The sequence below is a fragment of the Arvicanthis niloticus genome, chromosome 11, assembly GCF_011762505.2.
Source record: "Arvicanthis niloticus isolate mArvNil1 chromosome 11, mArvNil1.pat.X, whole genome shotgun sequence".
NCBI lineage: Eukaryota > Metazoa > Chordata > Mammalia > Rodentia > Muridae > Arvicanthis > Arvicanthis niloticus.
The window spans coordinates 55,264,378-55,291,949 of NC_047668.1; the positions used below are offsets into that span (position 1 = coordinate 55,264,378).

Genomic DNA, 27,572 nt, shown 5'->3' on the forward strand with positions numbered 1-27,572 from the left:
GACTCCCTTCCCCTCAAGAGCTGAGTGTGGTGGTGCACCCCAACAATCCCAGCTCTCTGGAAAGCTGAGGCATGAGAATCACTATAGCCAATGTTGACCTTAAACTCGGGATCCTCCTGCCTCAAAGGCAATTAGGAAATATTTTTTTAAGGATTCTTGCTACCTTTAATTATGTGTGTGGGTATGTGCACTCGAGTATAGATAGGTGCCTGAGGAGACCGGCGCCATCCAGTCCCTGGAGCGGAGTTACAGGCGGTTGTGAGCTTCAGGACATTAGTGCTGAGAAGAAGCCCTGGTCTTCTCTACATAGCCGTAAGCGCTCTTAACTCCAAAGCCATCTCTCCAGCCCCGCAGCTGGAATCTCATGAAGGCAAGTAGTTGCAACTGGCTTGCTGCCTCTCCTTTGTGGATGGTTGTTACAACGTAGAATCAATTATAAATCCTGAGAAGATATTAAACAGAAATAATATAGAACATGGTCTGCACGTTGTCATCTTATACTTGTTATCTGAGGGATCTTCAACAATTTGATTTTACTTTGCCCCAGTTTTCTATTTTATTTCACTTTATTAATAACATGTATTTGGGGAAGGGGTGAGCATGGGTAGGTCAGAAGACAACTTTCCACAGTTGATTTTCTCTTCCCAACTTGTGAATCCTGGGGATCTAACTTAGGTCATCAGGCTTGGCACCAACTGCCTTAACCCTTTGAGCCATCTTGCTGGACCTTAGGGTCTCTGTTTAAAAAAAAAAAAAAAGGTGTTAAACTTCCACTAAAAATCTTAATTCACCTCTGAAATCCAATGAAACTATATCACTTCCTAACCTTCAGTTACTACACAGATGGTGTGGATTGAGGTGGCCTTACGAGGTTAAATTAAAACCAGGCAAGCTTAAGAAATGACTTTCCAGAATCCTGTGAATCATAGGATTGGGTCAGCTTCCCATATACTTAGAAAATGCCTAGAAAGAGAAGAGGGTGTAACACAATTGCCTTTGGAATTGAACAATTATCCTGTCTCCTCTTCTGAATCCCATTCAAGGGGCTTTTATGCTCAAAGCAGCCCAGAGCAACCATGTTGGCCTGAGTGTTCCACTCCCTGCATCTCTCCCCAGTGAACTGTAGCTGTGAGTGTGGTTTCTTGTCTTGTTTCCTCATCCGCTGAGCTTGGCCCCTTCTGCCTGCCTATCTGTGTCTCCCTCTTTTTTCCCATTCCTTCTACTAGCATGGAGACTGAACCTAAGGGGCAAACATGTGCAGCTCATACCCTTGAAAATCAAACAGATTACCCTCAAGAATGATCGTCATAGAGAATATCAATTCATGCTAAAAAATGTTATCTTTGTAATGTAACTTGAAAAGAACTTAATTCTTGTAGTTTCTGTTTAGTCAAGAGGAAGATTGTGTCAGGTATGTGAGAATAGCTACTAAGTTAAAGAACTAGTATAGTTAACAACACCAATAAAAGTTATTGAAGTCATAAAAGTAAATACAATCTTTCCATGAAGTTTGTAAAATATATAATGGCTTTATTCCCATTTTTCAATAAAAATAAGGCCAGATATGGTGGCTCATGCCTGCAACCCCAGCATCTGGGAAACTAAATACAGAATTGTTATAAGTTTGAGTTACAATGTGAGACCTTGTTTTTTTTTAAAGAATTAAATAAATGAAGTGATATAAGCCTGAGGTATAAGTCAGTGGTGGTACAGTGTAAGTGTTTCATAGGCATGAAACTCTGGTTTTAATATTAATCCAGTGACAAAATAACAATATAATAATAAAAATAATGTCTCATAAGTTTAACAGTCCTTGCCTGAAGTACAGCATTTAGCCCCAAATGCAAGGGGCTCTGTGTTCAATCCCCAGTACCCTAACACACACGAGCAGCATTCACCAATTCTCAGAGCAATTGGGAGATCACTAGACCACACAACAATGCTGAACCATGGGGCAGACAGCTGTCCCAGTCATACAAACCAGAACAATCGAGAAGTCATGTATTTAGTTTGTCTCTAAGTCACTCTCAATTTGTCTGTACTAAAACTTGTGCTTTAAGTTGGAAAACATTTCCACTGGATCACACAAGTTGCCTTGCTAAGGTGTTAGACACACGATGCATCTCGCAGTGCTGGTTGTCAGACCCAGGCCTCACACACATCAGGCAAGCACTCTGTACCATTAGCAAACCTGGAAACCAGCTTCTCATCAAGGCCAAGGCGTGCCAGGGAGGGGACCAGGAAAGGGTTGAACAGACATTTTCTTTGTTGTTTCAGCTGTAATAAACCTTCTCAAGTAGGATTTTGCCTGCTTGGTTTTTTTTTTTTTTTCCTCCTTTACTTTAGTTTTCAATAATCTTCCTACATAAGAATGTACAGGAAATCCCGAGGGAGGGTCATTTGTAACCCCATGGTGTGGGAACTGTACTGACAGTCGGCACCTGCTACTTTGCAGGTTGGTAGTGGAGGGCCATAACTGCTGTTCTGTGACCCACCATACCCACCAGTTTCCCAGTGATATCAGGGCCAGCTTTGTTTCCCCAGACATTGAACACTCAAGCAGTATTGTGAGTAACCATTCAAATCAAAGACAGGCAATGTGACAGTTCAAAGGAAGGCAGAGGCCCAGGTTGATATTTGTCAGCTGTCAACTAGCTGATGGTCCTTTGCCCACATAGAAGCAGATGGAGACAGACGCCTGTACAGTTCCTTCTTAGCACCTTTCCTAACTTGAAGCAGCAGTGAGCTGCAGGAGATAGCCACAAGCAGCAGCAGGTAATCGTTCTTGTTCCTGGCTTTTGTGCAGAGAACCTTAGGTACTGTGACCTTTAGCCTACAATGGCCAATGTTAAGTTTTGGTGCAGGTCTAAAAAGTTTTCGGGGACTCCTAGCTATTAATGGTGACCTTTTTAATAGCTTTAAGGCATTGAGTCATGGTCTCACTAGCTAGCGGGTAGCCTGGGGTGGGGGGCCTCACCATGTAGCTCAGGCTAGTCTAGGGGAAGAGAGACTACTGTATAGTTCAGGCTAGCCTAGGTCTTGTTATGTGGCCTCAAAGTCACAATCCTGTGCAGACTCCAGGGTGCTGGGACTGTAAGTGTGCCCCGCTCTGCCCCGCTATGCTTCCCATCCCCTCAGCTCTCAAGCTTTTTTACTTCAGTTGTTGCCCGATGTTTCTAACCTGACTGTTCTCAGGAGCTGTTCAACGCCCTCTCATAGCCATTGTCACTGCCTGTCACTTCTACCACCATCTCTGCACTGGCATTGCCACTGTCTCCATCACCACTACCTCAGCTATCACCACTGCTGTCTCCATGTCCAGCCACTCTACTGAAGACAAAGATCAGAAGTAGGCCAGAAAAGGCAGCTTGGGAAACACCTGTTACCGGGCCTCCTGTTGTGACAACAGAGCTGTAGCACAGGAAGACAGCACCCAGCCAGCTCCCAGGGCAAATCAATCAGCTTGCCTGGACACCTGTGTGCATGTGAACCATGTCATTGTCCTGGCACCAGTCACAGAAGTTCCTCTGTTCTGCCCCAAGGGGAGATGCTCTCCTTTGACCTGGATGGTAGTTGCAAAATCATCTAGATTTCACCAAGACTTGTGAGGACAGAAAAATATAACACAAGCTGTTTTAAACAGTTGTGCCTGGGATTCCACCTGCAGGAGGCAAAGCTTTACTTTACAGCAAGCAGCTAGGTTGCCGTTTGGCTTCCTCAAGTGCTAGTCTGAGGGCAGTCAGTTGACTGCTTGGCTGGCCACCCTTCCCTGAAGCAGCTAGGGTACAAGGCCTATAGCTCGGTTAGGAGGTCCAACTGCCTATCTCTAAAATTCTTGCTTCTTTACAGGAAAATTAAACACCAGGGACATTTGTAATAATAAGGGTGCCTTAACATCAATGGTGATTCTTTATAGTTTCCAACAGTGCTTAACTTTCCCAGGGCCCCAGGAGGGGAGGTCCCCCAAATTAGTCTCAGCTATCACCACTGATATTGAAATGAAAATGAAATATCTATGAAATGAAAATGAAATATCTATGAAAGCCATAGATATTTATTTATACTTACCAATTCTTGTTAGAAAGATGAACAGTTGTTTCTTGCAGTCATTACTCATGAGGACGGCCATGATCTCTGTCAGGGAAATGGCTCAGCTCGTAAAAGCATTTGCCATGCAAATTGACCTGAACACATGGTAGAAGGAGAGAATTGACTCTCAAAAGTTATCCTGTCACCATACACACACACTCCTATGTTCAAACACATATCATACATATACACAATAACAACAAATGGAATTTTAACAATCGATCTCAGAGGAAGTTGTATACAGGACAGTTCGGTTTCCAGCTTTTTAGAAATGCTCAGGTAACCAAGCAGCTGCGTGTTATGAACAAAGAAGTAACTGATACCTGTGTGCCCCCTGCTCCCACACCTCCCTCCCCATTTTAGCTGCACCCAAATGGAGTCAAAATGCAGACGTTCCAGATGAGGAGCCGTGCATGCGTGCCATCAGCCCTGGGTGCCTTCCCTTTGTTTCTGATCCCAGACCTTCCTCCCATCTAATAGCAGCCCTGCAGATGGAGTCAAGTGTCACCACTATCATTCAGTTACTTTTCTGTGTTCATTTTTATCCTCCTGAGCCTTGGGACAATTGGCTCAGCAGTCCTTTGGTTTAGGGGAAGTTAAGGGCACAAGAAAAGACAGAACTTAAGTGTAGCAGGAGAGCAGGGGGGTTTAAGGGAGTTTTGCCATGGACTACTTTACTCTAGGATTCCTGAAAAGGCCAGGGCAATAACTGAAGCCAGAAGATTGCCAACACAAATAGCTACTAAGTAAAGCTCTGAAATAGCTCTGTTGGGGCCCAAGGCTGTGGAGCTTGTTTAACCAGAAGGCAAGTTTGGACTCTTGTCTTAGTTAGGGTTTCTACTGCTGTGAAGAGGCACCATGACCAAGGCAACTCTTACAGAGGACTGCATTGAATTGGGGCTGGCTTATAGCTTCTGAGATTCAGTTCATTATCATCATAGTGGGAAGCATGGCAGCATCCAGGCAGGCATGGTGCTAAGGAGCTGAGAGTTCTACATCTTCATCCAAAGGAAGCCAGGAGCAGACTGACAGTTCCCAGACAGCTAGGACGAAGGTCTCCAAACCCACCCCCACAGTGACACACTACCTCCAACAAGGCCTCACCTCCTAATAGTGCCACTCTCTAGGCCAAGCAGTTCAAACCAACACAGACTGGCTTATAAGGAAATAAGATGTAGGAATACAAAACAATGTGTAAAAGTAAGGACTTCATGATTCCTTCATGTATCTTCCTTGAAGAGTAACCATGTGCTAGCTACAAATGTAAAGAGATACAAACTAAAGTGATACATGGTTCCCAGCAATGAGTTACTGCTGTATCCTGTGAAGAGCCAATAGCATCTTGCATCGCAGATTCTCTTCTCCATCCTCTTTCCCCCCCCACACTCCTGAGAAAGTGTGAGATACACATTGTTGGACAGAGACTTACCTTAAAGATAGGAATTGGGACTATAATTTGAAAAGATTTTGAATCAACTGAGATCCTCCAGGTGTTAACTTTAATATTTTTATGAATCTAGAATCTGAGATACAGAGATAACTTTAAATTATAAATGAGTGCTGGAGAGATGGCTCGGCGGTCAAGAACATATACTTCTCTCCCAGAGAGCCTCAGTTCAGTGATCAGAATCCACTTCAGATGACTCACAACCTCCTGTAACCCCAGTTCCAGGGGCTCTGATTCTTTTAGCCCCTGCAGGGGCCCACACACATATTCACTCTCTCTCTCTCTCTCTCTCTCTCTCTCTCTCTCTCTCTCTCTCTCTCTCACACACACACACACACACACACACATATTCAATTACAAATAAAATCTTGAAATTTTTAATAAATTTATTAATGATCCTTACCCCTTCATATTGTCATATCAATAGATACAAACTACAAGAAAACACACTATAAGCCTGCTGCAGTGGTACATAACTAATTCTAACAGTCAGTGAACTGAGGCAGAAAGGTTACAAGTTTAGGGTCAGTTGGGGCTTCATAGAGTGACCTTGTCTCAAAAACACAAAAACAACAAGACCCTCACTTTAAAAAATAGACAAATGACAGCAGAGCATGGTGGCTCATTCCTGCACTAAGAAGGCTAAGGCAGGAGGATCACCCTAAGTAAAGACCAAGGCTACAGTATGACACTCAAAAACAAACGAACAAATTACTCAAAACTTAATAACCTAACATAAGCCCATGGGTCAGCCATTTGAGATGAACTTAGTGGAGCAGTTCTGGTAACTTCTGGTACGGTTTGATAAAGCATAGTCATTACACAAGGATGCATCATGTTCTACATCTCAAACATACACATTTTTATCTGCCAGTCATAGCTCTTGTTCTTACGAGCCTTCCCTTCCAACACACACACATACCACATACTGGACATATATACACTGTGCACTCACTGCACACTCACACTGCACACACGCAAACATATGCACACACAGGCACATGCTCCCAACCTCCCTGGAATACTGGATTATTCACTAGTCCCCAGCAACTCAGATTCTGTGTACAATGGATTCATTCATTTATGGCTGATTAGCTGTGTCTAAGCCTTCAAGATTCATCTTGTCCATTTTCTTCCACAAAACTATTGTTGCTGTTTCTCAAGACAGGGTTTCTCTGTGTAGCTCTGACTGTCCTGGAACTTTGTACTCTCTCTGTAAATCAAGTTGCCCTCAAATTTTGGAGAACCACCTGCCTCCATCAGCTGAGTGCTGGGGATTAATGATGTGCTCCACCGCACTAGGCCCAAACTTAACCAAACAGGCATGGTTTCACTGTATAGCCCTGGCTAACCTCAAACTCACAGCCACCCTCAAGAACTCCAAGAAAACTGGGTGTGTCTCATTTCTCACCCCATATCACCTAGACTTGTCCATTTTTCCTCCTTGGTATCTCTTGAATGCCGTTTTGCCTTTCTCATATGTGGGAAAAGCCACATCAAACACACCTGTACTCTGCACAGTGCCTAGTAGTTAAGAGGCCCTTAGTAAGCTTTCGCTGAGGTAAGATGAATCACAAGGGAATAAAGAAAGACATGTTGCTGACATCAGCAAGTGCTAAAGCAGGATTCATACTCATAGTCACTTTGGAATGATATAACATTATGAAATAACCCAAGCAGGGGCGGGTGGCGGGGGGGGGGGGGGAACCTCATTACAAAAATGAAAGGGAACCTGTGACAGCGTGAAATGTATCCTGATACACTGTTGGGAAGACAAGTAACCGAAGAGCCCCAGATAGAATCAGGAGATGAGCTGGTCACCTGAAGGATGAAGACATGGTAGAGAGGTGAGGCTTTCAGCTCCAGCTCTCAACCTCCATGGAGGGGAGGAAGCACAGGTTCACCCCTGATAGCCAGTGCCTCAGTCAGTCATGTCAACATAATGAAGCTTCCTTTAAATTCCAGAAGGGCTGGCTTTGGGAAGCTTCCAAAGGCTTAAAGTTGGTTTACCCAAACAGAAGAGAGGAGCACCTGTCTTACCACAGTACTTGCCTCCTGTGTCTCTTCATGATACAAACCACTAATAAACGGATAAAAGGAACACAAGCGAGTCTCCGAGTTGTACGAATATCTCTGGCAAGTTAATTGAGTCCAAGGAAGATGTCATAGCAGTCTTGCATAGCCAGTTGGTCAAAAGCACGAGCAAACACCCTAGGGCCTGAGATTGGCATGAGGAGTGGGCATTTGCCCATCTGATGTCAGAAGTGTGGATTATTAAGAGTGTAGGAAAAGTGATTCTGTTGTCTCCATAGCATGACAGTGAGTCATTTTTTACAAATGCAGAAGACAGAAGCAATCAAATGCCCAGTTAAATGAAAACCTAAACTATAGTGAACTGATGTAATAAAGTACACCGTTCCCTTTAAAAAGGGTAAATAAATTAGGGGCAGGGACAGGTAATGAACAGTCCTGTGTACTTCCTGGGGAAATGTCTGCCTCCAAATTGGGATAATGCCCACAACCCAAAGAATACATATGTAAGTCCAGTGTGATGAGAAGAGTGAGATTATTAAGGGTTGCCTACAGAGTGGCAGACGACTACCGGTTCACTGGGAGTCCACACCTCCCGCCCACTGAATTTCTATTTTTTGAGTTTCTAAGCCAAGAGCAAAATTTGTTAAACCTGGGCTTTGAGCGCCACCTAGTGTTAGAGCAGCCAATGTGTCTGCAAGCTCAGACTTAGAACAAACTAAGAAATGTATGTTTGTGTCCACTCTGCTCTTGTTCCTTTGTTATTATTGTTATCACACTTATTTAGTGTGTGTGTGTGTGTGTGTGCACGTGCGCGCGAGCTTGTGTGTGTATGCTTGTGTGTGTTCACATGCCTGGAACAACATACACACGTGATTGTTAGAGAGCAACTTGTGAGACTTCTTTCCTTCCAACATGAGGGCCAAGGGATTGAATTCAGATCTTCAGGCTTGGTATACAAGCACCTTTTTTTTCTGAGCCATTTTGCTGGCCAAACCTCTTTTACCAAGGTTTCTACTGGTCGCAACAAATACTCCTTAACCATGGAAGCTATGACTCGATTGATTGACTGTAATCTAGATTGGATTCAGCTTCCAGAGTCTTGGATAAAAGGTGTGTGCTGCCATGCCCCAGGTGGATTATAAATCTTAATGCCTTGTCTCCTGTATAATCTTTGTCAGTTTATCCGGGGGAGCCTTCAAAAGTTAGAGGGAAGGAAGACATGGTGGTGCATTCCTGTAATCCCAGTATTTGGGAAGCTGAAACAGAAGATTGGTCACAAGGTCAGCCTGGGATACAGAGTGAGCTCCTGTCCCATAAACAAAGAAAACAGAAAGCAGAGGAATAAACAACAACAAAAAGCCACAGGAAAAATCAAGTCCAAATAGGCACTATCTGTATACCATCTTCCCTATACAGGCACTGCCTTTAAATTTTGTGGCCTGGCAGTAAAGACTTTTCCTTTAGAAAGTCAGGCCTGGAAATGTGTTAGGAATAATATTCAGGTTTGGTGGAGGAGGGGGACATGGGACATTCGAACCGAGGCCTCCTGTAGTGAGGCAATTGCAGTTACTCAATACATACCTTGAGTACACACACACACACACACACACACACACACACACTTTGTTTTGTAAGTATCTACCTAGCTTCCTGGCACATAGCTCCTAAAACCCTAGGAATCCCCATAGTGGTGCATGTCCTTTTCTATGCTGTTGAGAGGACAGGTAGAGCTAGCTCCTGGGTAGCCTCAGTGTGACCAGCTGGTTACCAAGGAAACCAGCTCTGCAATTAGAAGCTTGGAAATGTCAACCCTGCTCCCCACTGCCACCAACAACAACAACCAGAACAGAGAAGAGCTGGGGATTCAGAAAATAATAGTCAATCATGCAGATGTGAAGTCTCCATCCCAAAGCTAAGAAATCCAGAATGCTTCTGTGTTAGAGTGCATGTCCAAAGAAGGCATTAAACAAGCCCATTTTCACATGCCTTGTGCTGTGCCTGTCTTCCACCTGCCTGTGGTGTTCCTCAAGAATACTCCCAGGGTGGGTGTCACCCATGGAAAGACCTCATTTTTGTAGTTTGTTTTGAGATACAATCTTGCTTTATAACCCAAGCTCATCTCAAACTTGGGAGTCTCCTGCCTCAGACTTTTCAAGTGGCTGACATAGGTGTATGCTGTTGCATCTGTCAAAAGCACTTTTTAGCTTTCCTCCTGGGGCTCAGGCTGGGTAGACAACTAGTGGTAGAGGGTAGAAAAGCAGCCTTAAAGTCAGCTTCTTTTGTGGACCCAGTTCTGAGACTGAAAGTTTATAAATGGAACAACAGCAAATGCTTCTAGAACCTGACAGGGTTCTTGGGAATGATGGGAAAAGTAGCTTATTAATGCTATGTTGGAGAGAATTCAGGATTGTTTGAACTGCTGATTGTGTGGACTATGGGGGTGTGTCTTAGGGTTTTACTGCTGTGAACAGACACCATGACCAAGGCAAAATGAAAACATTTTTAAAATGAAAACATTTAATTGGGGCTAGTACAGGTTCACAGGTTCAGTCCATTATCATCAAGGCAGGAACATGGCAGCACCCAGGCAGGCATAACACAAGAAGAGCTGCTTGTTCCAAGGCAAACAGAAGACTGGCTTTCAGATAGCTAAAACAAGGGAAGCCCATACCCACAGGATTCCTCCAACAAGGCCATATCTCCAAATAGTGCCACTCCCTGGGCCAAGCATATTCAAACTACCACAAGGAGTTTTGTTTGTTTTATGTTTGATTTAGCTAAATTTTATGAGGCAAATTCTCCCTTTTATTTGTCTCTCAACTAAAGCTAGGCCATCCATGCTGTCTCAAGTCTTCCACCTTCTGTCCTTCCGATCTCTTGCTCTGTGTTTTGTCTGTCTGTCTGGGCCTTCCACAGTCAAGGCTGGCCTTGAACTTCTGATCCCTCTGTCATCCCCAGTCCTCTGGGATGTCAGATGTGATCCACCAGGCCTGGCTTTCTACCTCATCCTCATGCCAGAGTAAACAATACGAAGGGTTGCTCCAGCTCTGGCCACTCTGCCCTTCCCTCAACGTCCCTCTCCCAACATCTCCATTAACATCCCACTGAAGGGTAGGCAGTGAAGCCATGTGAGGGACTCTTCTCCAACCAGTGGAAACCAGGCCAGGTCTCCTAGGATCAGATACATGGGAACGGCATGCACACATTAGCGATGGTGTAAAGCAGATGGGGATTAAATTCAGTGTGGCGTGTGTATGTTTGTGGTGTATGCGTTTGTGTGTGCCAGTACACATGCCTGCACACACACTTGTGGAGGCCAGAAGTTGGCACAGGGGCATGTTCCTTTAGTCTCATTTTTTGAGACAAGATCTGTATGGTTTTGGTCATCACAACTACATAGTTTTTTGTCTACTTGACATAAGCTACACTCATCTGGAAAAAAAAAACCCTCAGTTGAGAAAATGCCCTTATCACACTGGCCTGAAGACAAGTTTATGGGACTTTTTTTTTTTTTAAGATGTATTTATTTATTATGTATACAGCATTCTGCCTGCATGTATAACTGCAGGCCAGAAGAGGGCACCAGATCTCATTGTAGATAGTTATGAGCCACCATGTGAGAATTGAACTCAGGACCTCTGGAAGAGCAGCAATCGATCTTTACCTCTGACCTATCTCTCCAGCCTGGGACTTTTTTTTTTTTTAACATGGAGGCCTAGCCTAGTGTGGTGGTGCCACCCATAGGTAGGTTGTAGTGCCCTTCCCCCAGGCCTGAGAAGGCCTGCAAGTCTTTTACCACAATAGATCAAGCAATTGTAAGACCTAGGAGAGGCATTGCATTACCAGCCTTGGCGCCTTGGAGCCTGCTACCTGATCTAAGAAGAATGGACTGCCTGCTGAGCTAGCCTTGACACCTTCTGGACTGCTATCTCCTTGCCCAGCCCCTGGGCTGAACCGAGAAGAGAATCTGGGGGTGGGGCTTTCCCTTTATATGTGAAAGCCAATTATTAAATTTCAAGCCTTGATCAGAGAACTTTGTCTTGGCTTCGTCTCTTCTCGCCCTCCGTCCCCTTTCATTCCCAGCCCCCCTTTCAGGTGAACCCACTTGACTTGTGGCCGCAGGCGGCTACAGGCTGTATTAAAGGAAGCTGAACAAGCCATGAGGGTCAGGACGGTAGGTGAGCAGCATTCCTCTGTGGCCTCTGCTTCAGTTCCTGACTCCAGGTTCCTGTCCTTGGTTTCCCTCAGTGATGGACTGTGATTGGGAGTTAGCTAATAAACCCTTTCCTCCCCAATTTGTTTCTGGTCATGGTGTTTATCACAGCAATAGAAACGCATAAATAAACCCCTCCACTGCCTGGCTAGACTAACTGGCCAGTGAGCCCCCAGGATCCTCCTATCTCTGTCTGCCCATATCAGAATCACAGATGCGTGCTGCCTTGCCTGGCTCTTTACAAGGATGCTGAGGACTTGAACTAAGGTCCTCATGTTCTGCAGCAACTGCTTTATCCATGGGGCCATCTCTCCCACCCTAACATGTTGTTTTAAACTAGTAACATGAGACAGCAATATGGCCCAGTGGGTAAAGGTGCTTGTTGCTTGTCAGTATGAGTGACGGCCTGAATTCCATCTCCAGAACCCACATGAGAAGGAAGTAAAGAACTGACTCTACAAAGCTCTCCCCTGATCTACACACATGCCCAGAATAATGCTAAATATTCTTTAAATTTTTAAAGAAATATTTTACCAATTGAAACAAAAGGATCCCACAGCTACATCTTTAAGGATCTATGTACATCACGGGCTGAGGGGAAACGGAGACTAGGGTTCCGATTCCTAGGACCCTTGTAAATGCCGGGTCAGCATGGTAACTTGTCTGTAATTCCAGCCCTGAAAGACAAAGAGATAGGATCCTCAGAGCAAGCTGACTAGTTAGGCTGGCCTTATCAGCAAATTCTGGTTCTGATTAGAAACCCTGCCTCAAAAGAAGGAAATGGAAGAATGATCAGGGAAGATTTCCAATGTCAATTTTGGGCTTCCACATGCATCCATACAAACATGCTTCCCCACATGTGCCCACACATGTGTAAACGTGCACATACACATGCACACACATGAGAAGAAATACACACATATTGAGAACTGTTGACTTCATTAGCCCATTAATGGATCAGGTGGCTTCCTTTGGTGCTCAATTTTTAGAGTTCTTTTTTCGATCTTGCTGGGTAGCCTGGGCTAGACGGAACTCACTGGTAAACCAAGCTGGTCTCAACCGCATGGCCATCCTCTAGTCTCTGCTTCCCCGGTGCTAGGATTATAAGCACACACCACTGAGCCCAGCAAGGATTCTTTACAGATTCTAAATATCAGTCTCCAGTCTAGTGAGCCACTATGTGGTTGCTGGGAATTGAACTCAGGTCCTCTGGAAGAGCAGCTAGTGATCTTAACTGCTGAGCCATCTCTCTAGCCCCCAAGTCTAGTATGCAACTGGCAAACATTTCCTTCCACCCTCTGGGCTGTCTCTTCACTCTGGTTGTTTTTCAGTGCAGAAGCTTTCAAGGTTTGCAACTTGTGTGTCTCAAACCCTTTGGGAGTCAAATGACCCTTTCATAGGAGTCTCCTAAGACCATCGAAAAATTTACAGTTTGATTCATAACAATAGCAACATTACAATTATAAAGAAGCAATGAAATTATTTTATGGTGAAGCGTCACCACACCATGAGGAACTGTATTAAAGGGCCACAGCATTAGCATGTTGACAGCCATGACACTGTCTGTCATTGGTACAGCTACTATGGATATCAGTATGGAGATGTCCAAAAAAGCAAAAAATGGAGCTACCATAGACCTGGCTGTCACACTCTTGGATACATATACCTGAAGGATTCTGTGTCAATATACCACAGGGAAACTGCATGCCCTTGTCTACTGTTGCAGTATTCACTTTAGATAGAAAAGTGGAAGCAGCTTACCTGACCATCTAGGATAAGTAAACTATGGTGCACTGACAGAATGAAGTCATGACATTTACAGAAAAGTAGGTAGAATCAGAGCTCATGGCAAAATAAACCAGATTCGACTTGCAGTGACAAAGGCTGAATGTTTTCTCTCTTGCACCATGAGTGTGTGTGGGGGGGGGGGGGTGTTAAAAAGAGGCTATGAAAGAGGAAGATGAGACTTCGAGAGGAAGGGCAGGAGGAGAGGATGGCGGAGCGGCATGCATCATGCTGGGTGTGGTGTATTCCTTTCTTTACTCAGGCACCAGAGGCAGACAATCTCCATGAGGTCAAGGCTACCCTGATCTATATAGGGAGTTCTAGGCTAGCCAGTGAGACCCTGTCTCAAAAAAAAAAAAAAATCAATAGATAAGACATGAAATCAGAAGAGGGCTATTTGTGAGGAAGAAGGTGAGCAGCAAGAACCTGAGGGGTGTGGCAGTGGAGGATAAGGAGGAATAGAAACAAAATATCAGAATAAATATGTATGAAAATACCATGATAAAACCCATGTCTCTGTGCCCATATCTATCACACATATGTGCGCGGGCACATACACACACACACACACACACACACACACACACACACACATAAAACCAAACTTACCTCTCGGGAGAAAATCAATACAATTTTCAGATTTCTCTGTGAATCCAAACTATTACTAGAAAGGCTCCTCCCCCCCCTCCATTTATCATCCTCCATGTTAACTGTAACATGCAGTCAGAGATACTTAGTCTCCATATATCCAGCGCCAGGAGTTAATGGTGTCTGAGGTCTGACATACGTAGTTTAGAGCTTTTAGCTTGTTCATCACAGCTCCTCGCCATCTCTCCCTCTTTTACCCCCAGAGGTGATCTCCATTGTGAAGTTACTAATGAGTCGATGGGTAGGCATTTCATAGTTTTTAGGTGTCTGAGCACACTGCTTCAGTAAGTAACTGAGGACAGACTTTGGTGCATACTCTAACTAGCAGGAACCTTCCGTTTATAAATTACAAGTTTCTCAAATGTTTTCGTTTTCTAAGTTTTTTTTTCCTTTATTTGTGTGTGTGTGTGTGTGTGTGTGTGTGTGTGTGTGTGTGTGTGTATTTGAGTGTTGCCTGCATGTATTTGTCTATGCACCACATGCATGTAGTTCTCGAAGAAGCCAGAAGAGGGCATCAGATCCTCTGGGACTGGAATTACAGATGCTGTGAGCTGCCATGTGGGTCCCTGGAGCCTCTGACCACAGAGTCAAAATGGTTTTTGTCAACAGCTTTTAATCGCAGCAACTGGAGACAGAGGCAGGCAGATCTCTGTGAGTCAAAAGCCAGCATGGTCTGTAAGTTCAAGGCCAGCCTGGGTATAATCATATAGTGATCATACCATGCTCCTGCCGTGTGTGAAGACCCTCAAAAGATACAACGCCCCCCCCCCCCCATCCAAAACAGTGAGCCAAATAAATTTCTATTGGTTACAAAACCAGCCTGCCAGCTGTGGTGGCACACACCTTTGATTCCAGCACTGGGGAGGCAGAGGCAGGTGGATCTCTGAGTTTGAGGCCAGCCTGGTCTACAGAGCTCCTTTATCCTCTGAGCCATTTTTCTAACCTTGGCTTTAGTTTAGAAGGTTTAGCTTTCTGAAGGCATTCCAAAATGATCCAAGTTTCTAGACCCTGAAGACCATGCCTGAACCTGGCTCTGTGACTTGGCACCCATGTCCTCTCCTCCTTGATCTAGAGCCCTGGGAAACCAAAGCACACTTCTCTCACAGAATCATGGAGGGTATAGGTGGCCCCGTGACCTGGAAGCATATCTGGCTGAGTCATGGGCTGTGGCACTTGCTGTATAAATTCAGCCTGGCTCCCTGTAGGCTTTTCTCTCTTCCTTCAGTGCTAGCCCTGCCAGCTCTGGGGGAAGAGATTTGCATCATGGAACAGCTGGAGGGCTTTTAGGGACTGTTGTATCAAGCCATGTCCTCTCTAGCTCTCTCCCAGCTGCTCCTGGCCATGACTCTTCCCCTGCTGGAGTTGGAGTCAACAGCCCAGTCAGTAAGTACTGGGTGAGGACCCTGGGAAGACCTGCAGAGACCATAGTCAGAGCCTCAGGTTGTGAGGGACCATAAGGTGTGGGATTAAAGGATAGGTGGAAGGAAGGGACCAGCTTGTAAGACCCCCAAGAAGGCAGTCTTCCTGCCCAGGGTGAGAGGACACTTTTATGGCTTTACCTGAGTCCCCAACACCCTATGGCACCTGCTGTTCTTTGGATAAGGGCTCTTCTGGTCATGCTAGCAACTTAAAATGAAATGAAAAGAAAACCTTTGCAGTGGAAGCTTATTGGCATAGAGGATGGGAAAGAGTCCGAGGAGAAACAGTCGAGCCTAGGCTTGCATGTTATAATCTGTTTTCTTCCAGGAAGTAGCAATATCATTATTTATTTATCTACATCTTCAAATCTATTGTAATCCCCAGATTTAAATCCATATCTGTAGCTTTCTCTGTGTCTTATCTATAGCCTATTCTTGTCTACACCTGTTTATGTGACATCCATATCTAGGGGCCCTCCTAGTTCTTATGTACTTTCTTGTTTATATATTCTGTGTGTATCTGCTGTGTTGCCCAGGCCGCTCTTGAACTCTTGCTCTTAAGTAAGTGATTCTCCTGCCCCATTATCTTAAGCACTGGGGTTACAGGCTTGAACCACCGTGCCTGGCTGCCTTCTGGCTTTATTATTTATATTTTGGGGTGATTGTTGTTAGTTTTTGTTTTTTTAATAAAGGTTCACTCTGTAGCCCAAGCTGACCTTGAACTTGCTGCAGTCTACCTGCTTCGGTCTCCTGGGTGCTGGGATTGCAAGTGTGGGTTGCCACCTGGTTTTAGATGCACACACACATGGGATTTTGAAAGGAAAGAGTGGGTTAATTTGCAGGATCCTTGCTTCCTCGTTGGAGCTCTGACCCAACCATTTCAATTAGCCTAGAGGCCCAGGGACAGGTAAATTCAGGAAGGAGCTAAGCAAAGCATGTTGACTCCCAGGGTGTGCCTGGTTCCTGGTTTTGGGTGAGGCTGCTGGCCCTGGCAGGGTCCCTGGAGCTGTGCCCCTGTCCCCCTCCAGATACTTACACTTGACCTCTGGCCTAAAGAAGAATTTCCAAGAGACCAAGTCACACCAGAGTAGCCAGGCTGCCCCTGAGGTATCCTGGAAGGAACTTGGGACCAGCCTCTCTCCTCAGAGTCTCTTCTCTGTCTCTTTCCAGGAGCTCAGTCCATCTGGAGGGAAATCTGGGCAGCAACTGAACCAGTACAATGGAGTAGGGGGTGAGCAGAGGGACTGGTGGGGCAAGGATATCAGGGAAGGGGAAAGGAAGAAACAGGCAGGGGCACAGTGAGGGGGCAGAGAGAAGACAGGCTCTGGGAGGGCCTCTCCAGCTCTTTAGCTGTGAGGCCTAGAAAGAGACATGCACTTTACAATGACAACTTTAGAACCATAAACCAGAGTGCTTCCCCAACTAGGGTGGGAGTTGTTACCATCCTGCATCCTCTGTGTACCTAGGCAGGTTATGGGAGATGACATCTGCTTGTGTCCCAGTAAATGGCTTCCTGAGTACGTTAAGGCCAAAGGGGACTAGCTTGGGGACTCACTGCCTCTCTTCTGATGTCCCCTTTGCTTCTACAGAATCAGTGCTGGTCTCCAGCTATGTACATCTGGAATTTTCAAGCAGAGCCTGGCCACAGAAGCTCTTTGAGAAATTTACTCTTTCTACTGCCTTGGCATTCCTTCCCCCAGGAATGCTTACTGGCCTCGGCCTTACAACAAGTAGCGGTTGCATGGGGTTCCTTGCAAATGGCACACAGCTTCCCAACTCTCTAGCTAGACAGCTTGCCCAAGATGCCGTGGGCTCTCCATTTCCCTACTTCATCATCTCTGGCCCATGACCTTCCTTATCTCCTTACCCGACCAACCCCTCCCTTCCTGTTCATGTCCCCATGTTCTAATTTGAACAGAGAATACAGGGGGCAGGCAGAGTGTGAGAAACTTCACTAGGGTGTCCTTGCTAGGCATGGCCTGCTTTACTCAGTCCAGGTTGCAAAGGAAGTCCCCTTGGGTGGGTGGGCCCGATCTCCTGGGACTTCAAGATTAGTGTCATCCAGCCCTGAGACCTCATTTTCTCAACCTGCTTGCCTCTCTCCGTCACAGAATGTCATGCTAACCACAATGGGACTAGCTTCTGCATTTGCCACCCTGGCTACCAATGGAACGCCACGCTTTGCTCCCTTTACCCAACCTGCCGGAGCCACAGGTCAGAAAGAGATCCCTGTATATGTCGCAGCTTCCACGGGCCTGTTCCTGGTTACTGCCAGTTGCTGCCACCTGGTAAGAAGGGTTAGGAACTTGAACACTAGTGTCCCCAAGTGAAAAGAAATACTTTCTGGATTGTTGGAGGTGTTTGTTAAGTTTTTGCCTTTACTTTGGACCCTTGTTTCTGACAACTGGCCCAAACCCAGCTGCTCTTCTGGCTGGGGGGAAAAAAACCAACTATTCAGCAAGACCCTGGACCTGAGCTTGGGACTCGAAAAATGAGACTAATGAAAGCAGCTCTAGAGACACCTGGGCAAGGGGATCTTCCCTGAAGCCGCTTCAGCCACCCCAAGTCCCTAGAAAGTGGAAGTCATAAGCCAGAGGGCTTGCCCTTCAGTTCTCAGTGGGAGGGTCTACCAGGCTGGGGTACAGTAGCCACAGTCAGATACCCGAGTATGGCCAAGAAGGAAGTTGTTTCAGAAGGCATGTGGAGAGCTAGGCCTCAGAGGGTGGGGAAGAGAGATTACTAGCTAAGGCCTTTCCCCTTCTGTAGTTCCTGCGAACCTGACACTGGATTCCCAGCTACAAACACATGGGGACACCCTGAACTTCATTCTCCTCAAGAAAGAGGAGGCTACAAACCTGAGGTGGTTCTTGAGACGTGATAAGAACTCCAGACCCATCTTCCTATTGCCGGGGACCAATGTGTTGCAGATGTCCAATGAGAGCCAGGCTGGCCTTCGTGTTGCCCGCATGTCCCGTCACTGGGCAGGTAACCCTCCACTGTTCCTTCTCTCTCCTCCTCTCCCATGGGTTTCCTGAGAAAGCCTCATCTCTCTGTGTAGCCCAGGCTGACCTCGGTCTTTATCTCAGGCTGGCCTCAACCTCACAGCAATCCTCCTGCCTCGGCCTGCTAAGTGCTGAGGTTACAAGTATGAACTACCCACCTGTTTCTCTGCTTCTCATCACCTCTCCCTCTCATTTCCCTTCCCCTTTCTTCCTTTTTTCCTCCATTCACCCCTTTCTAGACTTTTCCATCTTTCCATTTGCTGGGTCAGCAAAGGCAAAGAGACTCGTTATAGTATGGAAAGTCCTGTACAACAGACAACTGTTTGCATTGTAATCTGGGTTCCTAAAACCCTTTCAGAGCTTCACAAAAACTCAATGTTGTCCTGATATGTGACAATATAAAATCACACACACACACACACACACACACACACACACACACACACACAGAGAGAGAGAGAGAGAGAGAGAGAGAGAGAGAGAGAGAGAGAGGAGGGTAATGTCACTTAGCACTTTCTCTCTCTCTTAGGAATGGGTGTCTAGTGCTGCCTTCAACACTACAGGGAGCATATGCAGAACAGCTGACTTTCTTATGTTAAAATGACCGTGTTCTAGGCTACACTGGTTGGCAGCTCTAAAACTCTGGTTGGTAAAGTGCTTGCCCAGCAGGAACGAGGCAATGGGTTCAATTCCCAACACCTCATACATCAGGTAGGTGGTGCACACCTATAATCTCAGCGTTTGGGAGGTGAAGGCAGAAGGATGAGGCGCTGCCGGTCATGCTCCCGAGGAGCAGCCACGTGAACCCTCCCACCAACCAGAAAATGAAAGAAAAAGAGCTAGAAGATACAGCATCAAACAGAGATCTTGCCTCAGACGAGGTGCAAGATGAACATCCATACCTGAGATTGACCCCCACACATGCTGTGGACATGCCCACACGCCTGTGCATGTGTGTGCACATACATACACACAGACATGCAAACACAACCACAAAAATGTCAATCTTCTGATTGCTACTACTCTTTAGAACAAAATATTCCTGCTAAAAAGGTTCATCATATGGAGGATGTTAAAAACTGAGACTACTTAGTTCCTACTGAGAAGAGACTGGTGCTTGTCTAGAGCAGTGATCTCAACCTTCCCGACGCTGCGACACTTTAATTCAGTTCCTGTTGTGGTGACGCCCCCCCCCAAATTATTTTCATTGTTACTTCATAACTGTAATGTTGCTACTGTTATGAACCATAATGCAAATATCTGTGTTTTCCAATGGTTCACCACCCCTGTAAAAGGGTTGTTTGACCACAGAAAGGTCACAACTCACAGGCTGAGAAACATTGGTCCAGATACTGAGTGGCTGGGTAGCATTGTCAGAGAAGGGGCTCACTTTAGATATCATCAGCACTGGCTAAGATGGACAGGCAGGAGCCTCTTCTATAGATCTCTTTCTCCTTGGGGTAGGGGAGTGTTTTCCGAAAGGGCTGCCCTGGTACCTTCCGGCTGGGAGTAAAGTCCTGGCACAGGGAACGGGATGGGAAACTGGTAGGCCTGGGGTGTGACAGAAAGTGGTGGAGAGCTGGCCTATAGGCAGACGTGGGTGAGCTGCCAGGTGCAGTGGGCATATCTCTGCAGGTGAGTACGAGAGCATCTTCGAGGCCCAGGGATTCAGGTGGAGGCTTCGGAAGGTGGTGAGGGTGCCCTTGGAGGAGGAAGAAGTGGTTCGACTTCCAGATGCGCTGTCCATCTCCTGCGCTGCCTCCACTGGCTTCCAGCTGAGCTGCTGCATCCCGCTTACCAACTTAACCTACACTGCTACCTGGAGTCCTGGGGAGGACGGCCAAGGTAGGAGACTATCAGAGATGAGTGATGAGGCTGGTCCCTCCAGGCAGCACTGGCCACAGTTCTGGATGGGCGATGGGAAGTCATGTCCGTCAGAGCAATCCCTTCTCTGTTGATAGAACCTTTCCATCACACACTCCACTTGACTCCTGCAGTAAACTCCATGAGGTTAATTTAATAATATCCTGTTTTTAAAAAGGAGGAGACCAGGATAGGGTGAGGGGTGAGGCTCTGGAGAGGTGGCTTAGTGGGCAAGCGCACTGGCTGCTCTTCTAGAGGTTCTGAGTTCAATTCTCAGCAGTCACTTGGTGGCTCACAACCACCTGTAATGTGATCTGATTCACTCTTCTGGTGTATGTGAAGACAGAGCACTCATATACATAAAATGCACAAATAAACAAATCTTTTTTTTAAGGTTGGGGAGAGGAAATTGGGGCTAGAGCTATGGCTTAGCAGTTGAAAGCACTTGCTGCTCTTCCAGAAGACCTGAGATCAATCCCCAGCACCTGTGGCTCACCACTGGGAACCCCAGCCCAGGGGATCTGAAGCTCACTTCTGAGTTCACCTGTACTCACATGTACATACCTACCCAGGGATACATAAACATGTACATAATTAAAAATGAGAGTGAATCTTTTTTAAATGCCATATGAATAGCAAGAACAAAATTTTAAAATATGTTGAAACTGAGTCCAAGGGCTAGAGGCCCAATAGGATGCACTTCAGCAAAATTCAGATGCTGAGCCAGCAGTTGGGTGCTGACATACCCTCATCGCTTCACCCTTGAAGACCACTCTGAAGTGGTGTTTTAGGACCTGTTTAGCTCTCACCTGCTTCAGCCAGGGATGGCTTACTTTTCTCCTCTCTCCTGCTCTCAGCCTCCTTGCAAAAACAGTTGGATTCCCAGTGCTTTGTGCTAGCTGTCCAGCGCTGCCCAGCAGCCAATACCACATATACCTGTACCCTGCAGAGTCAGAACCTGGCTCCTCTCGTGGCTCCTGTCTCTGTCACAGTCATCCAGGGTAGGTGGGCCTTGGGCCCAGTAGGCTGACCTCTAAGTGGCTTGTCCTTGAAACATGGGGGTCCTCTTTATTGTCTCTCTGCCTTGAGCCACTAAGTCAGGTATCAAGGCTTGCATGGGTTCTGGCTAAAGCACGTGCTCTGGCTATCGTGCTGCTGAGCCTCCTTCACTGACCCTTCCTCAGACGGAGACACTACCTGCCCTGAAGGTAACTCCTCCATGGTTACCTGGAATGTCACCAAGGCTGGCTTCGTGGCACAGGCCCCATGTCCTGTGAATAAGACAGGGGTGGTAAAGAGGCTCTGTGGGACTGATGGCATCTGGGGACCAGTCCAGAACAGCTGCACAGAAGCAAAGATCCTAAACTTGTGTCTTAAAGCCAAGGTAAAGCTGCTAACTCCATGACTCTCCCCGCAAGTTACACCTGCCTGTCTGCCCATCTGTCTGCATGTATGTATGTATGTATGTATGTATGTATGTATGTATGTATGCCTACCTGCCTTTCTGCCTGTCTGCCTTCCTGCCTGCCTACTTGTCTGTCTGTCTGTATGTCTGTCTGTCTGTATGTATGTATATATGTATGTATATATTTATACCTGCCTTTCTGCCTGTCTGCCTTCCTGCCTGCATCTCCTCCCTCACTCCATGCCTCTCTGTCTCCTTCCCTCAGAATTCAGATTCTGATGCCAGCTTACATGTTATTCAGCCTCTCTCACCTGGACCCCTTGCAGACCTAGAAAGGAAGAGTGAGTCCTCCAGGGACAATGAGAGTCCATTGTCTCAATGGACAAATGGGGCATTTGTCTCAAACCACAGTCCCACCGAGTAATATCTGCCCTCTTAGCTTCAGTATCCATTCCTTCTGCCTGCCCACATACTCTCTCTCTCTTCTTCCTGCTCCTCTGAAGGGTGCAGAGCAGAGGGACAAGGAGCTGCATCAGGGGAAGACATGGCCCCTTCCAGGAGAGGATTTTCATGTCATCCTTTTCCCACTGCCCTTTCTGTCAGCTGCTGCTGGAAGGCCAGGGAAAGCCTGATGAGGAGGTGCCAAAGATCTTGAAAGAGCTGCAAGGGCAGGTGGGGGTGGCCAGCACCCCCTCTGACTTATGGGAAATGCTGCACACTGTGACCTTACTGGCCAAGGTGGTAGCAGAGAGAAGCACAGAGCTTACAGACAGTGCTCTGAAGGTAAGGTCATGGAGCCATAGTGGGCGCCCACCAGGTGGTCACAGTGAAAGATCTTTCATTATGAACACTTCCACCCTCTAGAATCATGTGGGCAGTCCAACAGGAACCATTTTAGAGCCTGGGTTCCTGTTTTCTCTGTTCTTATAAACATTAGTCTCCAAAGCCATGGAGAATAAAGAAAGCCTGATGTCGAGAGGCCTGAAGGGGTGGGGAGGCACGGGGTTCAGAGACACACATGGGTACACATGGAAACATCACACACACACACACACACACACACACACACACACACACACACACACACACACACACACACGGTAACCCAGTACCCAGAGACACTCAGCCACACTTGATGCTGCTGTACCCACACAAATCAAAAAAAACAAGAGGCAGCAATACCACACATCTTTCCTGTCAGCCTCTAAACTGCAAAGATGGCCACTCAGACCTCATGTGGCTCTCAACTTGAGTGCAGTGTGCTTCCTGCCACTAGCCACCACTTCTAGCTTTGTAGAACTGGACAAGTTACAGAATTGAAGGACCTCTGTAGAACCTGGGAGGTCCCGAGGGATACAAGTGGGAGAAGAGGTGTCAGGCAGAGGGTCTGGGTGTAGATTGGGAGACCATCAACCCAAGAGGCCTCCATAGCTGCTGAGCAGGGCTTATTCCTCAATCTAGAAGGTCCCCACAGACCTGTCCTGTCACTTCTTTTTGCCTCTCTGGGTCTTGCCATGGAAGGAAGGGTAGGCTCTGTGGTCCTAATATGCCCCTGTAGACTCTGGCAAGTCACACCCCTCCTACTGTTGGTCACTGCAGGACCTCCTGACAACCACAGACAAGATTCTAGATGTGAACATCAGCTCTCTGTGGACTCTGGCCCAGGCCCAGGAGCCCTCGATGGGGTCAGATTTCCTGAAGGCTGTGGAGACCCTGGTCCACAGCTTGAACCCACAACGGCATCCTTTCTCCTTCAGCTCACCTAACGTGTTACTGCAGAGCCAGCTCCTCAGACACTCCTCTCCTCCTGGCTACCAAATGTCCTTCTCCACCTGGCCCCTCCTGCAGGCACAGATTTCATGGCATTCACTGGCCCCATTGGTCCATAATGGAACTAATGTCAGCATTACTAGCCTAGTACTGCAAAAGCTGGACTACCGGCTACCCTCAAACTATACACAAGGGCTGTGGAACACCCCATATACCACTCCTGGGCTGATCCTTGTGGTCTCCATCACGGCAGATGGCCAGGCCTTCACGCAGGCAGAGGTTATCATGAACTTTGAAGACATGAATGGAACCCTGCACTGTGTCTTCTGGGACCACAATGTCTTCCAGGGTCAGGGAGGTTGGTCAGATGAAGGGTGTGAGGTACATGCAGCCAACTCCAGCATCACTCAGTGTATTTGCCAGCATCTCACAGCCTTTTCCATCCTCATGTCCCAACACACTGTCCCAGAATGTCCCATCCTGGACCTGCTGAGCCAGGTGGGTGTTGGAGCTTCCATCCTGGCTCTGCTTGTCTGCCTGGTTATTTACAGGCTAGTGTGGAGAATGGTGGTCCGGAACAAAGTCGCCTTCTTCCGCCACACTGCCCTATTTAACATGGTGATCTGCTTGCTGGTTGCAGACACATGCTTCCTGGGAAACCCATTCCTTCCTTCAGGGTACCACAGCCTGATCTGCGTGGTCACCACTTTCCTGAGTCACTTTTTCTACCTGGCCACCTTTTTCTGGATGCTGGCACAGGCCCTGGTGCTGGCCCACCAGCTGCTTTTTGTCTTCCACCATCTGTCCAAGCACTTAGTTCTCTCACTGATGGTGATACTGGGCTACCTGTGCCCACTGGGGTTTGCAGGTGTCACTCTAGGCATCTACTTGCCTCAAAGGAAATACCTGTGGGAGGAGAAATGCTGGCTGAACAGAGATGGAGTCGTGCTGTACACCTTCAGCGAGCCAGTGCTGGCCATCATTGGTGTCAACGGGCTGGTCCTTGTCATTGCTGTGCTGAAGCTGCTGAGACCTTCGCTGTCAGAGGGGCCCACAGTGGAGAAACGCCAAGCCCTTGTGGGGGTGCTTAAAGCCCTGCTTATTCTCACGCCCATCTTTGGTCTCACTTGGGGACTGGGCGTGGCCACTCTGTTTAATGGCTCCATAGTCTCTCACTACTTCTTTACCATTCTCAACAGCCTCCAGGTAGGTGGCAACGGTGGGGTGGCTATGCTGGTTGGTCTTTTACATGTCCAAGTCACTGCCAATCACCAGGCTCACAAATCTTAGAAGGATTAAATATAGATCCCAGTTCCTTCACTGCCTCACTGGATAACTTTGGGCAAATTCCATAACCCCTCTGAGCTTGGTTTTCTTAGGTTTACCTTGAATCTAGAAATCAGTATCCAGTCTTAACCCAATCTAAGAAAGGCCCTTGAGAGTCAACAAGATGGTTCAGCAGGTAAAGGTGCCTGCTGCCAAGTCTGATCCAGGGACCCCATATGGTGGAAGGAAAGAACCGGCTCCCCTCATACTGCCCTCTGACCTCCACATATACAGTGTAACATGTACATAGGCATGTGCACACACAATGCCAAATGGTGCCAATGTGCGTAGAAACTGAGGAGGTAACCTAGGATGTGGAGTAAAGAAAAGGTCTGAGAATAGAAGATGAGGAGAGGGAGCAAGAAAAGAGCCCCCCATCCCCTAACCTACTCCCCACCCCCTCTCCTCAGGGTGTCTTCATCTTAGTGTTCGGCTGCCTCACAGACAAGAAGGTGAGTGTCCAGCTAGCTCCTCCCCTCACACCTGACCTAGAGGCCTAAATGCAATCAACAGGAGCAGATATTTACCTTTCCTTCAGGTCCTGGAGGCCTTGCGCAAACGACTGCAAGGCAGTCAGTTCTCCAACTCTGCTATCTCCATGGTGAGTCGCTCCACACCTCCACTGTCTGAGAGATTTGGCCAGATGTTCTCCAGCCTCCCTGGGAGAGATGGACCTGGCTAGGAGAGAACTAGAGGTTCTTTTTACAGCAAGCAGCTTGCAGGCTCAGTTTCTCCAGCCAAGGTGGGGTGAGTGGGTAGGGGTACCAGCCTGCATATTCAGAATGGGATTTGGGGTTCCTGATGACCACCTGGATGCTGGTGACACTCTTCTCTATGGTCTTCTGCATCTATGTTAACATTTGGTGGGAAAAGAGAGAGTGGGGGTCCTGTGAGACCTATTTAGCTGATACCAGAGTTCCTGGAAAGGCAAATGAGAATGTCAAAATGAACACACCCTCTTCACAGGTGGGCGGGCTATAGTAATGATCACCCCAACTGGGCCTTTCCACTCCTCCCTAGGTCACAAATGAAACCTACCCCTCAGAACACAGCAAAGAAGGAAGTGAGCATGCCAGGTAAGAAGGAGCTTTCTCAGAAGCAGAGTGAGTAATGGAGGCAGAAGAGGCTGGAGCAAGGGCCTCCAAACCAAGTCTTCCCCTGGCTAGCAACGCTGTGGGTTAAATCCACACCTGCACACCTAAGTTACATCCTGATGCTCAAGGTCTTAGCATCCTGATGCTAAGTTTCCCTTTTGAGAAAGAATCTCTTGCTAAGTTACCAAGATCTTAGTTGTCATTTTGAGAGAGGGTCTCTTGCTAAATTACCAGGGCTGGCTTTGAACTCACCCTAATTAACATGCCATGAACTTGTGATCTCCTTACCTCTGCTTCCCAAGTGCTTGGATTACAGGCATGCAACATCATACCTAGCTCTGGCCGACTCTTTGCCAAGCAGCTCCCCAGTCAAGCCTTCCCCCGGGTGTGTCTATCCCTAGGTGAGCAGCGGTGCAGAGCCAAAGCATCAACAGACCAGATCCAGTTCACTCCAGATTTCCTTCCCACAATACCAACTTTTAAATTATCTAGAAAGACCCTCACCTCAGGTGTGGTGTATATGGTCATAAGCCCAGGTCTTGGGAATCCCAGGCAGGAGGATCAAAAGTTCAAGCCCAATCTAGGAGGCTACAAAGTGAGAGACCGACCAAACAACATTATATATCATAGTGTGTGTGTGTGTGTGTGTGTGTGTGTGTGTGTGTGTGTTAAATCAACCAACCAATCCTGCCTTAAATGACTTGCCCTTTGGGGTCTGAAATCCCGAAAGGAGAGCTGTTTATGCAGGTGAGGCAAAGTACCCTGTCCCCTAGCTCCAAGCTTCAGGGTGACCTTGTCTAAGAGGAAAGACAGACACTCTGAGAAGGACCACACATGAATTCATGCTCCTGGTAAGAGTGTGTGTGCAGGAATCCAGCAGATGCATTCTAGGCAATAAGACACTCTTCCCTCCTAGGGCTCCTGCTCAAGAAAGGCAGGTTTTCATTTCCCTGCAGCCCAGCAGTCCACCACCCTGGAAGTATCTAAGTGAGATGCAGGGAAAAGGTAGCTACAGCTACTTAGTAACCTGATGAAAAAGTCTACCTTGACTGGAAAAAACAAAACAACAAAACAAAAGGGAAAAAGGGGGGGGGGGCGCAATGTTCCAAAGAACTACAAGAAAACCAGCTGTAATCAGCAATGTATTTTGTACCCAACAGTGCATGTGACAGATGCAAGGAAAATGTTTTTAACGTCACTCCTGAGTGATTTCTTTGCTGTTTATTTTTGATAGTTATGAAGAAAGGATGGCTGATTGACAGGAACCTGTGATCTCCCAGACAATGAAGATGAAAGACAACTCTGTTTCTTTAGGGGACAGAATTTAGTTACAAAGCTCTTAGTAGTATAAACTGCCTCTAAAATATAGTAAAAGAGGTCATTTACTCATCTATGAAGAGGTACATATACAGCATAGAAAAAAATCCACAGTGAATTCAACTATTCAAAAGATGACTGGAAATTCAACAACAGTGAAA

General features: G+C 46.8%; 1 protein-coding gene across 1 annotated transcript in view; it reads left to right on the forward strand.

Annotated features, from left to right (window-relative positions):
• Adgrf3 (adhesion G protein-coupled receptor F3) overlaps positions 1–26,080 on the forward strand; it is a 28,040-nt gene extending 1,960 nt beyond the window's left edge. The window contains exons 3-14 of the mRNA XM_076941779.1: positions 16,663–16,865; positions 17,224–17,364; positions 17,746–17,922; positions 18,401–18,619; positions 20,272–20,481; positions 21,357–21,500; positions 21,684–21,883; positions 22,508–22,687; positions 23,504–24,880; positions 25,411–25,452; positions 25,539–25,601; positions 26,021–26,080. Of these exons, the coding sequence (XP_076797894.1) occupies positions 16,663–16,865; positions 17,224–17,364; positions 17,746–17,922; positions 18,401–18,619; positions 20,272–20,481; positions 21,357–21,500; positions 21,684–21,883; positions 22,508–22,687; positions 23,504–24,880; positions 25,411–25,452; positions 25,539–25,601; positions 26,021–26,080 (3,016 nt within the window). The remainder of the gene's footprint in view (positions 1–16,662; positions 16,866–17,223; positions 17,365–17,745; positions 17,923–18,400; positions 18,620–20,271; positions 20,482–21,356; positions 21,501–21,683; positions 21,884–22,507; positions 22,688–23,503; positions 24,881–25,410; positions 25,453–25,538; positions 25,602–26,020) is intronic.
• Positions 26,081–27,572: the final 1,492 nt, after the last annotated feature.